General features: G+C 41.5%; 1 protein-coding gene across 4 annotated transcripts; it reads right to left on the minus strand.

The window, feature by feature from the left end:
• Positions 1-4,544: 4,544 nt before the first annotated feature.
• Positions 4,545-11,491, minus strand: Commd6 (COMM domain containing 6). Of its 4 annotated transcripts, XM_087586424.1 has the most exons (5): positions 11,226-11,282; positions 11,125-11,136; positions 8,220-8,335; positions 7,838-7,990; positions 4,545-5,385 (listed from the first exon to the last, which is right to left on the minus strand). In XM_087586424.1, exons 3-5 carry the CDS (start codon positions 8,301-8,303, stop codon positions 5,335-5,337), a joined length of 288 nt encoding a protein of 95 aa, XP_087442550.1. In that variant the 5' UTR covers positions 8,304-8,335; positions 11,125-11,136; positions 11,226-11,282; the 3' UTR covers positions 4,545-5,334.
• Positions 11,492-12,918: the final 1,427 nt, after the last annotated feature.

Raw genomic sequence — 12,918 nt, forward strand, 5'->3', positions numbered from 1 at the left:
AAAAGAAAAGAAAAAAAAAAAAACTTTAAAAAAAAAACCTTATTAAAATTTTCAAATTTTTATATTTATTTCTAATTTATGTGTGTGGGTGTTTTGTCTATATGTATGTCTGTGTACCATGAGTGTGCCTACTACTCTGAAAGGTCAGAAGAGCTTCTCAGATCCTCTGGACCTGGAGTTACAGTTGTGAGCTGTGTGTGGACACTGGGAAGTAGACACAAGTCCTTGGGTACTAGCTAATGTAGGTGCTGAGACAGCCTGAGGCCCTGGGGAGAGCTGTTGTTTTTGTGTGGTCTTTGATGTCTTATTCAGATGTGGGATTACTAAATCCTATTGTATTTCTACTTTCAAGGAAGTTGGTTTTGTTTTGTTTTGTTTTGTTTTTGCCACTCTTACCCCACAGTATACAGTTCCAAGTTTTCCACATCCTCATCAAACACATCTATCGTCTTTATATTTTCCATATTGACAAAGGGAAGGTAATATCTGTCAGGAGTCTGATTTACATTGCCCTGATGATTAAAACGTCTTTTTATCGTTGGTTGGTGTTGTGTTTTCTTTAAAGAAATGTCTCAACCGCCCACATTTTTTATTTTGTTTGAGACAGGATTTCTCTGTAGCTCGGACTGTCCCGGAACTTGATCTGTAGACCACACTGGCCTCGAACTCAAGAGATCCACCTGCCTCGGCCTCCGAGTGCTGGAATTAGAGGTGTGCACTCCCACCACTCAACTCAACTGCCCACTTTTAATTGGATTATTTGCTCTTTTGCTTTTAGGTTGATGGATGGTTTTAGATACTCTGGATATAACCCCACTTCCAAAATGTATACCCTTTAACTGTTTTTTCTTATTTCATAGCTTGGCTTTTTCCTTGGATCATTGTTTGTAGGCCTGGAGTCATTTTGACATAAGGTTATTCATTCTCTAAAGGATAGCGTCCATTCTCATGGGACAGCAACTCTACTGGAATAGGTAAAAATCGATTTTATAAAGTGCTATTTGAAGTTATGGGGTCATGGAGCTTAGGACTTAAAGATGTTGGTTCTCTCAAGTCAGGGTTACAGGTGATGCAGTAATGTCCCTGGAGGCTTTCAGAAGCTTCTACATTCTGCTGAGGTCCCAAGATGACTGTATTTTATATCTCTTTGACTGACAAGATGTGTAAACGCCTTCCAGGATATAAGAACTGGATTTCTAAGTCAGACTACCTAGGTTGGTGGCCCATCTTGACCATGAAAGCATTAGTTGCATTTTCTTTTCACTCTGACTTGGGCATTTGTTAAAAAGGATAACAGTACATACTTTAAAGGGTGGTGGTAAGAATTAAACTTTGTAAAGTGTTTGGAAGGTGCCTGTCACATAAATAATGTCTAAACGCTATCAGAAATGAGAGTACCAGTGATTTGCTCTAGCTCTCTAACATGAGGCCCATGCACATGGAGATGAGTATTTCCATATTCAAATACAAATGCCGCTCCCAGGGGTAAAGTTTTTTTTTTTCTAGTTTACACACTTATTTATACAGCAGTCAGGAACTTGGTGTCTGCACACATGGAGAGACTGAGATGAACTAAACTGGTAAAGGGTGTCACTGGGCAGGTGCAGATCCAGGAGGGACATACAAGGCATTCTCTTGCTGTCAGCAAGCAGCTTTGGGGCCCTAGCTTGAAGTCTAGTATAAGAGAAGAGTTGGGGCTCACCAGGTTATAAAAAAGGGAGCGGGGATATAGGATAAAAGGTAGATTCTCATATCTCCTTTTAGATTAAGATTGTATTATTGATAGAAGTTTAAAGTTATTTCGCCCAATTTTTGCTTAATGTATTTTACCTATGCAATTCACTTTAAAATGTAAAGTTCTAGTCTTATGAAAGCTACTATTGCAAACTCTTTAGTATACTTAGAAAAGCAAGTTAGCAGTCACCTATAAATAATCTTATGTGTAGTCTTGTTGGGTACTAGTTTAATTACAGAAATAAGCTCTATTTAGCCTATGTTTTCAAAGTTAAGCAGAAAATAAATAGCTATTATCAAGCAATGTTTGTCCATTTAGATAGACTGAGATAGGTGATCCTTAAACACTTCAGAGATCTTAAGAATATGGCATTTAAGATGTTTAGCTCCATTCCTTGTAATGAGCTTATGGGCTTCCTTACAAATCTGTTGTCCCTTGTCCCTCTCCCACGGGTTCATCCCTAAGTCAGGCCTCTGAATACAGTCCAACTGTCAGTACAGGTCAGCGTAGGCAAAGCTCCACGAACTACTTCTATCGCAGTACTTTTCCCCCTACACTTTATTTTGATCATGTTTTATTTTCCCTCAACTCCTCTCAGATCTTTCCCATCTTTGTTCATGTTCCTTCCTTCTCAATAAAACAAGAAAAAAAATGAAAACCAAAACAAACAACCAGTAAGACGAAAATGTTGAAACAAAAATGCAAAAGCTAACAAAAACAAAGGAAGGAGAAACACATGGAATTTCGTGTTGGACAGCATCTCTGCAGCCTGGCCTGGAGCTTCGCGGACACACTCAACATCACATTGCTCTTAAATCAACCCTTGGGTGCTCTCTCTGTTCCCAGTCCCTGTGTTCAATTCTAATGCTGCAACTAGCCACTCCCGCTGGTACCATTACTTACGCCATTGGGGTACCAGGCATGCAGAGAGGGGGAAAGTATCCCTTCCAGAACCTTGACTTTGGGTTGAGTTTAATGAAGAAGTTGGAACCAGCTCTGGACCCCCCAGCGCATGCAGGATGAGCAGGACGTTGCTACACACGTGTCTATCACTCCCAAGAGTCTCACAGCTGTGCACCTGGACTTTTCACCGTGGGTGGACTGATGTCCCATCTTTAAGGGCCATTTAGGTGTCTTCTGTATGTTTCCTAAGCTTGTACAACACCCAGAGGGTGCATCACTTGTATCGTGAAATAGGAGCGAGTGTCAAAGGTAGGCGTTAGGTCAGCATCCTTTAACAAACATCTTTTTCGATGCAGTTTGCATAGGTTTTGCAGAATTTCAAGTTATCTGATTTTCTCAAAATTTCCCCCTACGGTTGACTAAGCCCTCTAGGATGCCTTTAGCAGTCCACTCGTCTCTTGTGTATTCATCCTCCACATGTGCCCTCACTGTAATGGAAGAAAAATAACTCGTCCTCTAACATTTGTTCTTTCTCACACTGTGGGACTTTTATTTCGTCCAGTCAGGCTATTATTTAGGAAGCCTCTGGTGATATAGGCTCCATCGTTTGTTCTTTGTGACTTTTTATCATTTCAATACCAAAGACAGGAGAGGTTGAAAAATGCTAAGGAATGATTTATAACCAAATCTCAATATATTTTGGGTATTTATAGCCAAATTATGCTAATTGCAATCTAGTCAATATGGTTCTTGAGTCCACCTGATAGAGGATGAGAGATACAATCTCCTGAGAGGTCTAGTTGAAACAACGTATGAGGTAACATTTTCTCTTCTTTCTAAGGGCATATCCCTGGACTGAACTTTCTATATAAGGCCTAACTGTTTTGCAAACCAGGTACCATAGGGGCTGGAGCAATGGGTCATCAGTCAAGAGTATATGCTACTTTTGCAGGGGATCCAAGCTTGATCCACACCCATCCCTATCTCCTGTTCTAAGTGATCTGATCTCTTCTGGATCAGAGGGTTCTGCTTGACTTTCCACCAATGTGAGAAATTTGTGGAGACTCAGAAAGATGAAGAAAGCAACCGTTAGCTCACCACAGGTGTGGTAGGTAACTTAGTTACTGTTTTATTGCTGTGAAGAGACACCATGGTAGGGGCAAGTCCTACAAAAGAAAGATTTAATAGAGGGCTTGCTGGCTGGGCAGTGGTAGCACATGCCCATGTCCTAGCACTTGGGCAGGAGAGGCAGGTAGATCAATGAGTTCAAGGCCAGCCTGGTCTACAGAGTGAAATCTAATGCAGCCAGGGCTACACAGAGAAACCCTAACTTAAAAAAAAAAAAAAAAAAAAAAGATAGAAAGAAGAGGGCTTTCAAAGGTAAGTCATCGTTATCATGGCACACGCGCGCGCGCACACACACACACACACACACACACAGGCGGTGGGAGGAGGCAGGGAGGACAGCAGGCAGGCGTGGGGTTGAGAGCTTATATCCTGATCTGGAGACATGCAGGTAGAGAGACACTGAACCTGGCAAGGGTATTTAAAGCCTCACAGCACCTCAGTAACACACCTCCTCCAATAAGGCCACACGTGGTAGTCCTTCCCAAATAGTTCCACTAAGTGGGCATGGAGAATTCAAACATACGGGCCTATGGGGACCAATCTCATTCAGAACAGCACAGTACAGCAGCCTGGACATGGCAGAGATGTGTAGATACTACTGCGGGACGCTCCGGTGTAGATACTACTGCGGGACGCTCTGGTTTGTGCTGCCCTCTGCAAATTACTGGTGATGCATTTTCTACAAACAGCAGCAGCAGAAACAGCCGAATGCAAAGCTAATGTAAGGAGAACTGGTTTAGTTTAACCTGATTACAAATGTCTGAGGAAGAGAGCCTTATTCTTCTCATTAATTCAATAATTTCTTTAATTATTTCATGAGGCATGTCATAAAACTGAATTTGTAAAGCAGTTTTAATCGATTATTACTTTCTTAACTTCATATAAATTCTAGACAAGATTTTATTTATAGTTAGTTGTTATCAGTAAGATTTGAAAATTTTCTAATACACAGAACTGAGTTCGATTTAATAATATCCCTACTTATCTGTTTATGAAGATATAACACATAATTTACACACATTAGTGGTCAACGCACTCACTTTTAGCTCACTGACCAGGCTAAATATTGGTCAGCTCTAAAATAAGGGTTTATCTGATTTTTTTAAAACTTATTTTTAAAAATTAGAAGTGAAATAATTTTTTTAAAAAAAGATTTATTTATATATACACTGTAGCTGTCTTCCGACACACCAGAAGAGGGCATCAGATCTCATTACAGATGGTTGTGAGTCACCATGTGGTTGCCGGGATTTGAACTCAGGACCTCTGGAAGACCAGTCAATGCTCTAGCCCGAAATTCTTTTCTTAATTATTTTTACTCTATATGCATTGGTGTTTTGCCTGCATGTGTCGGGGCCTCCAGTACTGGAGTTACAGGCAGGTGTGAGCGTCCACATGGGTGCTGGAAATTGAACCTGGGACCTCCGGAAGAGCAGCCAGTGCTCTTAACCTCCAAGCCATCTCTCCAACCCGAGAAGCCAAATTTTCACCGTTTAAATATCCTGTGATCCATATGCAGTGCTCTTCTGGAAGGAAGAGTCCATCACTTTAGAATCATGAATCAGATCTCACACAGTCTCAATTACAGCAGCTATTTCCTTGAACTGTCTGTAGAAATTCTGGAGACAAAGGAGAAAATATTAATTTTGCTTTTAAAGGATATTTATGAAGTTTCTTTAAGTAGATCTAATCAGCAGATATATAGTCAGTATTTTAATGTTACATTCTTGGTAAAGACCATTGGGGAAAAAAAAATATTCCTAGGCAAGAGGGGTCAGAAAATATAGCTTAGTTGAAAGTTGAGACAAACTCCAGGATGACCATGTCTACAAAACAAACAAGAACTGTCTCCTCAAGAACACATTACACATTACACGTGTACATGCTCCTGTACACGTGTCTCAGTGTCCATGGGGCAGATTCAGAAGACCACGAATATCAAAATCTACAAATGTTCAAATCCCTTACATGTATACATGGTAGTCTCACGTAACATCCACATGTATGTGCTATTTGCCACATTGTAGGCACAGGCATATACACACAATGAAATCACTCAGCTATGAAAGAGGAAAGCCTGCTATTTCCAACCCAAGTGAAGCCAGAAGTTCGCTTGCTAAAGACCAACCAGACACAGCAAGGCAGACACTACATGGTCTCAGTCATATTAAAGACACTGAATTCACAGATACAAAAAATTGCAGGTGGTTGTCGGGTGCTGGGGTTGGGGCAAGAGAGAAGATTTTGAAAAAAGGGTGCTGACTTAGCTGTAAAAGTCCTGAGGATCTAATGTGCAGAATGCCAAGTATGATTAGTAATAGCATATTGCTGTGAGAGATCACGACCATAGAATCTTCTTAAGAATTTTTAAGATGTGCATTGGTGTGAGTGTGCCAGATCCCTTGGAACTGGAGTTACAGATAGTTGTGGGCTACCATCTAGGATTGAACCCAAGTCCTCTGAAAGAGCAGCCAGCGCTCTTAACCACTGAGCCATCTCACCAGGCCCTGAGAGCAAAGACTTTAAATGTTCTCAGTGCCTACACATTACACACACTATGGCTAGTAATGCATATGATAATTACCTTCATGGACATGGTCACTGAATAACACATATTTTTTAGTCAAATCACATTGTGTACATTGAAAACATAAAATTTTTATTTGTCAATTATACAACAACAGTGCTTCAGGGGACAGGTGATGAATTTACTTATTTATTTATTCCTGAAGAGAAAAACCTGTAGAGGTAGAATGAGGGAGAAGGGCCAGCCTTCTGAGGTACACGTGCATACCTGAGATGCTGAGCTGAGCTCTTTAACAGTCAATGACTACACAATCCACTTCCTTGGCCCGTGGCCCATTCCTTCAAACACTTAGCAACATTACTGAGAACAGAGATGTGTGGTCTTGTCTATCAAGAGCCCCTTAAAACCCAGTTTATAGAAGAGGAACTCAGAAGTCACGCAGTGGTATGGGAAAGACTTTTCCAGAGTTCATGGTGGGGAGGGAAAGCCTTGGCTTAGTGGTAGAGCATGAGCAAGCCTCTAGGTGTAACCCATGTCACACACAAATACAAAATAAAGCTCGGGGCTGGAGAGATGGCTCTGTAGCAATGAACCTGCTCTACCAGAGAACTGGGTTTGATTTCCAGGGGCGCTGACACAGTGCCCATTACAACCTCCTAAAACTCTAGTCCCATGGGGTCTGATGCCCTCTTCTGGTCACTGGGTACTGCATGCATACATGTGGTGCACAGACATACTAGCTGACCCATATATCCAAAATAAAACAAGTAACAATAAAGGAATTCCGTGACCGAAGCATTTCTATTCTCTTTCAAAAAAGTGACTTTTTATTTCCATTTCATTTACTATGGCTGCTTTTCTAGAGCATTCGACTGTCCTTTGAGAGCTAACTGCTTTGCTACTGAAGGTCTCATAGCAAACCAAACCCAAATTGTTAAATCAGCTAACAATGTGCGTCTCTCAGCATATACCCTCAAGAGGACATCAGACTTGATACTCACTCCCATTTCCTGCCTGGGGAAAAAGGTAAAAACGATAGCATGAACGGCCTAAGTTTAAGAATAAACTATTGAGTTACTTAAGTCTCTGGCTAATAAGACTGGCCAGTAAGTACTTGATCTAAACTGTGTTTGTAAATGTCAGCCTAAGACTTAATGTCGATGTTAGTCAAAGAAAAGATTAGTTTTGTTTAAAATTATCAAGCCTAGGGGTTGGGGATTTAGCTCAGTGGTAGAGCGCTCCGAAAAAAAAGAAAAGGAAAAAAAAATTATCAAGCCTAAAGAAAAATAATAAAAAGTTAATTACAAAGTAGATATCCTATAGAGAAGGTGAAGTATTCCTAAATATATCCACTGAATGCTGTTACAGTAATTAAGTGGTAAAAGAAAAAAAAACCCTTAAGCTCCCAGAGAAAATAACTTTAGAAATGACTACATGTAAAGTACATCAACTTGCAAGTGAATGAATTTTCCTTTAAGAAGGGAGAGTGCATACAGCTTTTGAACCAGCGATGACACTTAAATTCAGTGAGTTGAACCACAAACCTGAAACTGTGGGATTGTCATTTCGATGGACTTGCTGCTCACTTGGCCAGAATGATCTGCCACCTTCAGCATCACTGCCACGTACGGATACTTGAGAGATCTGCAGCTGTCGGAGCTCACAGCCATGCCCAGTTTCCACTGAAAATCTACAAGCTTTAACACAGCAGTGCAAATATCCCATGAGAAACACCTCTGCCCTGAACAAATGCTGCCCTCTGTCCCCAGTCTTGTATTCGCTTCGGTACTGGTCACAGTACAAGAAAATACCTTCCTTTACGTGGGCGAGCAATGGTCAAATGGCAAAGGAGAAAACACAGGGCATAGCAGAATCAGAAAACAAGCGAGAAAAGCAGAAAGTCAAACAAAGAAACCCGGTGTCTACCTGATGAGTAACGGAAGTAAAAGGGGTAGAAAGTGGCTTTTGCCACAGGCTAAATGTCTGCTCTGCTTCAGCGTTCTGGAGCATTTTTAACCTTTCTTCTATTCCATAGCCAAGTCCTAAAACAGAAGTGGGAGATACGGTCCTACAGTTGCATGAAACCGGACCATTGCTTCCTTACCACGGTATCCAGGTAAAACCCACTATTACAATGGAGTGATGTGGCTTTAGATTGCATCAGCCCTCATGACAGACACATGCCAGGTGACACACTATGCACGTGCTCAGTGCCTTACCACAGGATCATAGGTTATTATTTCCATTTTGCAGATGACAAAACCCAGTTTCCAAGAGCTTGGGTGATGGGCTCACCGTCACACATTCCAGGAGGAGAACAGAAACCCAGGTCTGTTGGGCGCCGAAGATTCCAAACTTACGGACTACTGATTTAATCTAGTTCCTATTACACATTCTTCAGTGTTGTCCTGGCATCAAACAGAACTGGATAAATGCAGCTCTTGATACTGACACTAAAACACGGGTGGAAAAAAATCGTCTTTCTTATTCCAAAGATGAGGTGGTGCCTGGCACTCAAACTACACTTACTGATTGATTCCATCTTTTGCAGTAAAAATAATGAGTGCCTTGTGACAACACTCCTTTGACAAACACAAGCAGTGCTAACTTTTTCGTTTCTAATTATTAGGACTAAGTGATAACTTCCAAGGTCCCTATACACCAAACTAGACATTAGAAGTTCATTGCTTTTCACAAATAAAAACATCTTTTTTTTAAACTCCTATTTTTTTTTTTTTTTGGGTGCATGGACGTCAAATGTCAAATTGAATTAAGTTTGTTTTCTGTTTCACCATGTGTTCCAGGGATCGAACTCAAGTCATTACGCTTGGCAACAAACACCCAGTGAGTCAACTCCCTGGTCCTCCAATTTCCCTCGTAATTATGTGAAACTGTTCATTACATGGTGGTTTGGTTTTTGGTTTTGGAGACAAGATTTTTCTATAAAGCCCAGGCTGCCTTTACAATAATGGTGGCCTTCTGCTTTAGCCACCCAGATACTAGGACTGCAGGTGCATACATGGACCTTGGTAGATTTACTTGCAACATACTGTATAGTTTGGTTTTTGTTAAGTTGTGAAACTTGTTTAAAATTATATTTTTCACCTCTTTGTGCCTGAACTATGCACATACACGAAAAAAAACTTGAATCATACTTTTAAATTTCATTATTAACTCTAAAAGTCTTATAAATTATCTTGGCTTTTCTTGTGTGTATATGACCAACCACTGGTGAATGAATGTATGGAAGGGATTTACAGCATACTCATCACTCAGATACGTCCATGTCCTAATCACAGAGACTTTCTCCATGTGAGAAAGCAGACATTAAAGATTTAACAGAATTAAGATCGTGGGCTGCATTTTCCTGGGTGTGCTCCCAATGTAATAACAGTTTTTCTGGAAGGAGACAGGGTTGGAACCATGCAGAGGCCACAAACCAAGAGAGGAGGCAGGCTCTAAGAACAGGAAAAAACAAACAAGAGACCCTCCTCTGCAGCCACACCACAACTTTCCTTCACCTTGGCCCTGTGAAACTTGTTTTATACTTCTGACTTCCAGAACTGTAAGAGATAAATTCATATTGCTTTAAGGTGGACGTTTCCTAATACATACATACATACATACATACATACATACATACATACATACCTATCTACCTATAGCACAGTACAGTTCAGTTCCAGGGCCTCTTTGATGGAACATATAAAACGAGAGGACAAAATAACTTGAGATTGAATAGTAATAGTAAACCAACACAGTTAGTTCTGGCTGGAGACATGGCTCAGCGGTTAAAAGCACTTGCTGCTCTTCCAGAAGACCAAGGTTCAGTTCCCAGCACCTATATGGCAGCTTACAACCATCCATAACTGCCATTCTAGAGAATCTGAGGCCTCTTCTGGTCTCTAGGGACCCATGTGTTATACAGACAGATAAAATCTTAAAACAAAAGCAAAACAACAAAAAGCCACTAACTCATACACTGTTAAGCAAAGCAGAGCAGGTTTATCCGTGTCACAGAGTTCCCTTGCAAGAATCTCGCAAAGCAACAGCAAGATAAGCAGGAGAGTTCTAAGCTCTAAAACCAGCTACTTGTGAATGCCGAGGTTAGAGGATCACAAGTTCGAAACCAGTGTGGGCTACAAGCTAAGTTTAAGGCCGGCATCAAAAGAGAAAAAAAAATCATTTGGAGACAAGTACTAGTCAGTTGACACTTCTCCCAGCCCCTGCATTCTCATAATGTTTTAACGTCAGCATTTTCGTATATTTATGTGAACTTAGGTAACCCCTGACTAAAACTCCCAATTTTCCGTCTTGGAAAAACTGGTAGTATTAATTTAGAAAGCCAAAAATCTTATTTATCCCTAATGTAACACAGGAAAGGTTAGAAAGGTTATAGTTCATCTTCAAAGTAACTTCTTCAAAGAAATGGCTGAGCTTGATGTCTCACATCTTTGATCCCAGCGCTTCAGAGGCAAAGGCCGGTGGATCTCAGATAATGTTCCCGGCTAACGAGGGCTTTTCAGTGAGACCCTGTCTCAAACAATCAAAACAGTTAAAAGAAAAAGGAAGGACGCTATCTTTGCAAATGTTAGCAATGTCTCTTGTAGCCCTCACTTTGTAAAGCGTCTTATTCCTACCTTGGAATAAAGGCTGCCTAATAAAGGTGGAACAACGCTCGGGCTGCACTCTAGGGGCAGGGCAGTTTAAATTACAGCCACAGCGGCTAGCCCTTCGGGTGCAAGACAGAAGCGCAGCCCGGGGAAGGGTCCGCGAGCAGGGGCCGGGACCGCGCGCACGCAGCGGCGGACCAGGCGGGGCGGCCACTCACCTGGCCGGTGACCTGCAACGGAAGCAGAGACACGATTTAGAGAAACGCCGTCTGAGCGCCAGAGTCCGCCCCAGACACTTCTCCTCCTAGCCCGTACTTACCTCCGACTTGGCGTCCAGCACCGGCTCCCTGTACTGAGATCCCTCCATGGCCAGAGTGGAAATCGCAAGCACCGGCCAGCACTTCCGCTTCCGGCCCGAGGCCCCGCCCATTCACGCTAGGTAGAGGAAAATAGGTTTCTATGTAATTCTAGTTTGTTCCCATTTAAACATCAGTTTTAGGAGATACTGGAGAGAGGGGAAGTTCTGTGGGGAGACAGGCCAAAGACGTGCAGGGAAAGGATGACGGCTCCCCCACTCTAAGAAGTTGCCTCCTCTCTGCGCAAGCGCAAAGTCACGGTGCCTATAGTGATTCTGTAGTGACAGCCATAGGCTTGCGGCCACACCCCTAGTGTGGACTCTGGTGTGACCATAACTGCAGTTGTCTGGAGAGGTCTTTCGATGGGGCCGAGTTCACCGGCCTAGCCTGACCTGAGGAGGGTGGAGCCTTTTTAAAATAGTAACAGACTATTATTCCAAATTTCGACCCGATTTCAGCAGCACCCTCTCGTCCTGTTTTCTCTTCTGTTGACCCCAGATGCTTTCTGCATAGAATATCCACGCTGGTTTTTATTCCGCTACCAATATTTTATTTAGAAAACAACTTGTAAATATTTTCAGACAAGTTGCAAATAATAACCATCCACATTTACCGAGGGTTACCGCGTCACTGTTTGCTTAATGCTGACTACAGACATAATGAGTATTTCTTACATCCACGAGCACCTGTCTCTTAAGAACACTCTAACCATAAGTCAGGAGACTTAACACCGGCCAATTCTTTTTGATCCTTAAAGTTCCACAAGTAAGGCATGAACATAGCTGGTGTTCCCTCAAGGGCTTGGGACAGAATCTGCTTTAAATTCATTGGAACTGTTGGTAGGACTTAGCGTCATATTTTGCTAAGTTTTTTTTTTTTTAAGGGATTCTCAGTTTTTAGAGACTATTCATATCCATTTCTTTGTGTCTTCACCACCACTTAAAAGCCAAATAGTAAACCACGTCTTCCTCATGTTTGCTAATCTAACTAGCCAATTTCTCCTTTGCTTTGCTTTTACCTACATTCTCTGTTTTTAAGGTTTCTAATGGCTAAATAAGGCATACTCAAATGATCTAGAATAATTTCTGTAGGCATTAAAGTATATGACTGAAGTTACATATTCTGAACAATATCTATTACAGTTTTGTTGACCAGAGATGATATCTTTGCAGGCTGAACATCTTTGGAGTTCCACTTGCCACGAAACAGCTCTCACAGGGTTGTTGAACTGTACTCGCTAAGATACCTGCAACGAACACCATCTCTGGCTAGTGTTATTGGGCTTGCTTAAATGTACTAATTAGCTTAGGGAAAGAATCCCTGAATGAAAGCAAGCCTTCACCCATGGAAATAGGATGAAAAGATAGAACAGTATTATAAAGCCAGCTGACCAATGCATTGGTTCTGGTTATTAGGATATTTTCCTTTTTTAAAAGTCACAGGATTTTTAAATCACTAGGAAACCCTGGCTAGCCTGAGATTCACTATGAAGACCAAGCTGGTCTCTAACTTACAGCGACCTATCTTCCTCTGCCTCTTGAGTGTTGGAATTAAAGACGTATATCACCATACCACAAAACATGCCCTATACACATATAACCCCGAGAGGCCAAGTCTTTTAAATCCAGACTTCATTGTAGAGAACCTGACCTAAGT

Source organism: Rattus norvegicus, chromosome 15, assembly GCF_021556685.1.
Source record: "Rattus norvegicus strain SHRSP/BbbUtx chromosome 15, alternate assembly SHRSP_T2T, whole genome shotgun sequence".
Lineage (NCBI taxonomy): Eukaryota > Metazoa > Chordata > Mammalia > Rodentia > Muridae > Rattus > Rattus norvegicus.

Bases quoted from the DNA above. Each gene is read 5' to 3' on its own strand.
- Commd6 (XM_087586423.1), bottom strand. From the start codon at position 11,273: ATGGAGGGATCTCAGTACAGGGAGCCGGTGCTGGACGCCAAGTCGGAG. The intron at 8,336-11,221 runs GTACGGGCTAGG...CTTCTGTTTTAG, and splicing joins GGACGCCAAGTCGGAGGTAA to GACTTGGCTATGGAATAGAA. The intron at 7,991-8,219 runs GTAGACACCGGG...GCTGTGTTAAAG, and splicing joins TTACTTCCGTTACTCATCAG to CTTGTAGATTTTCAGTGGAA.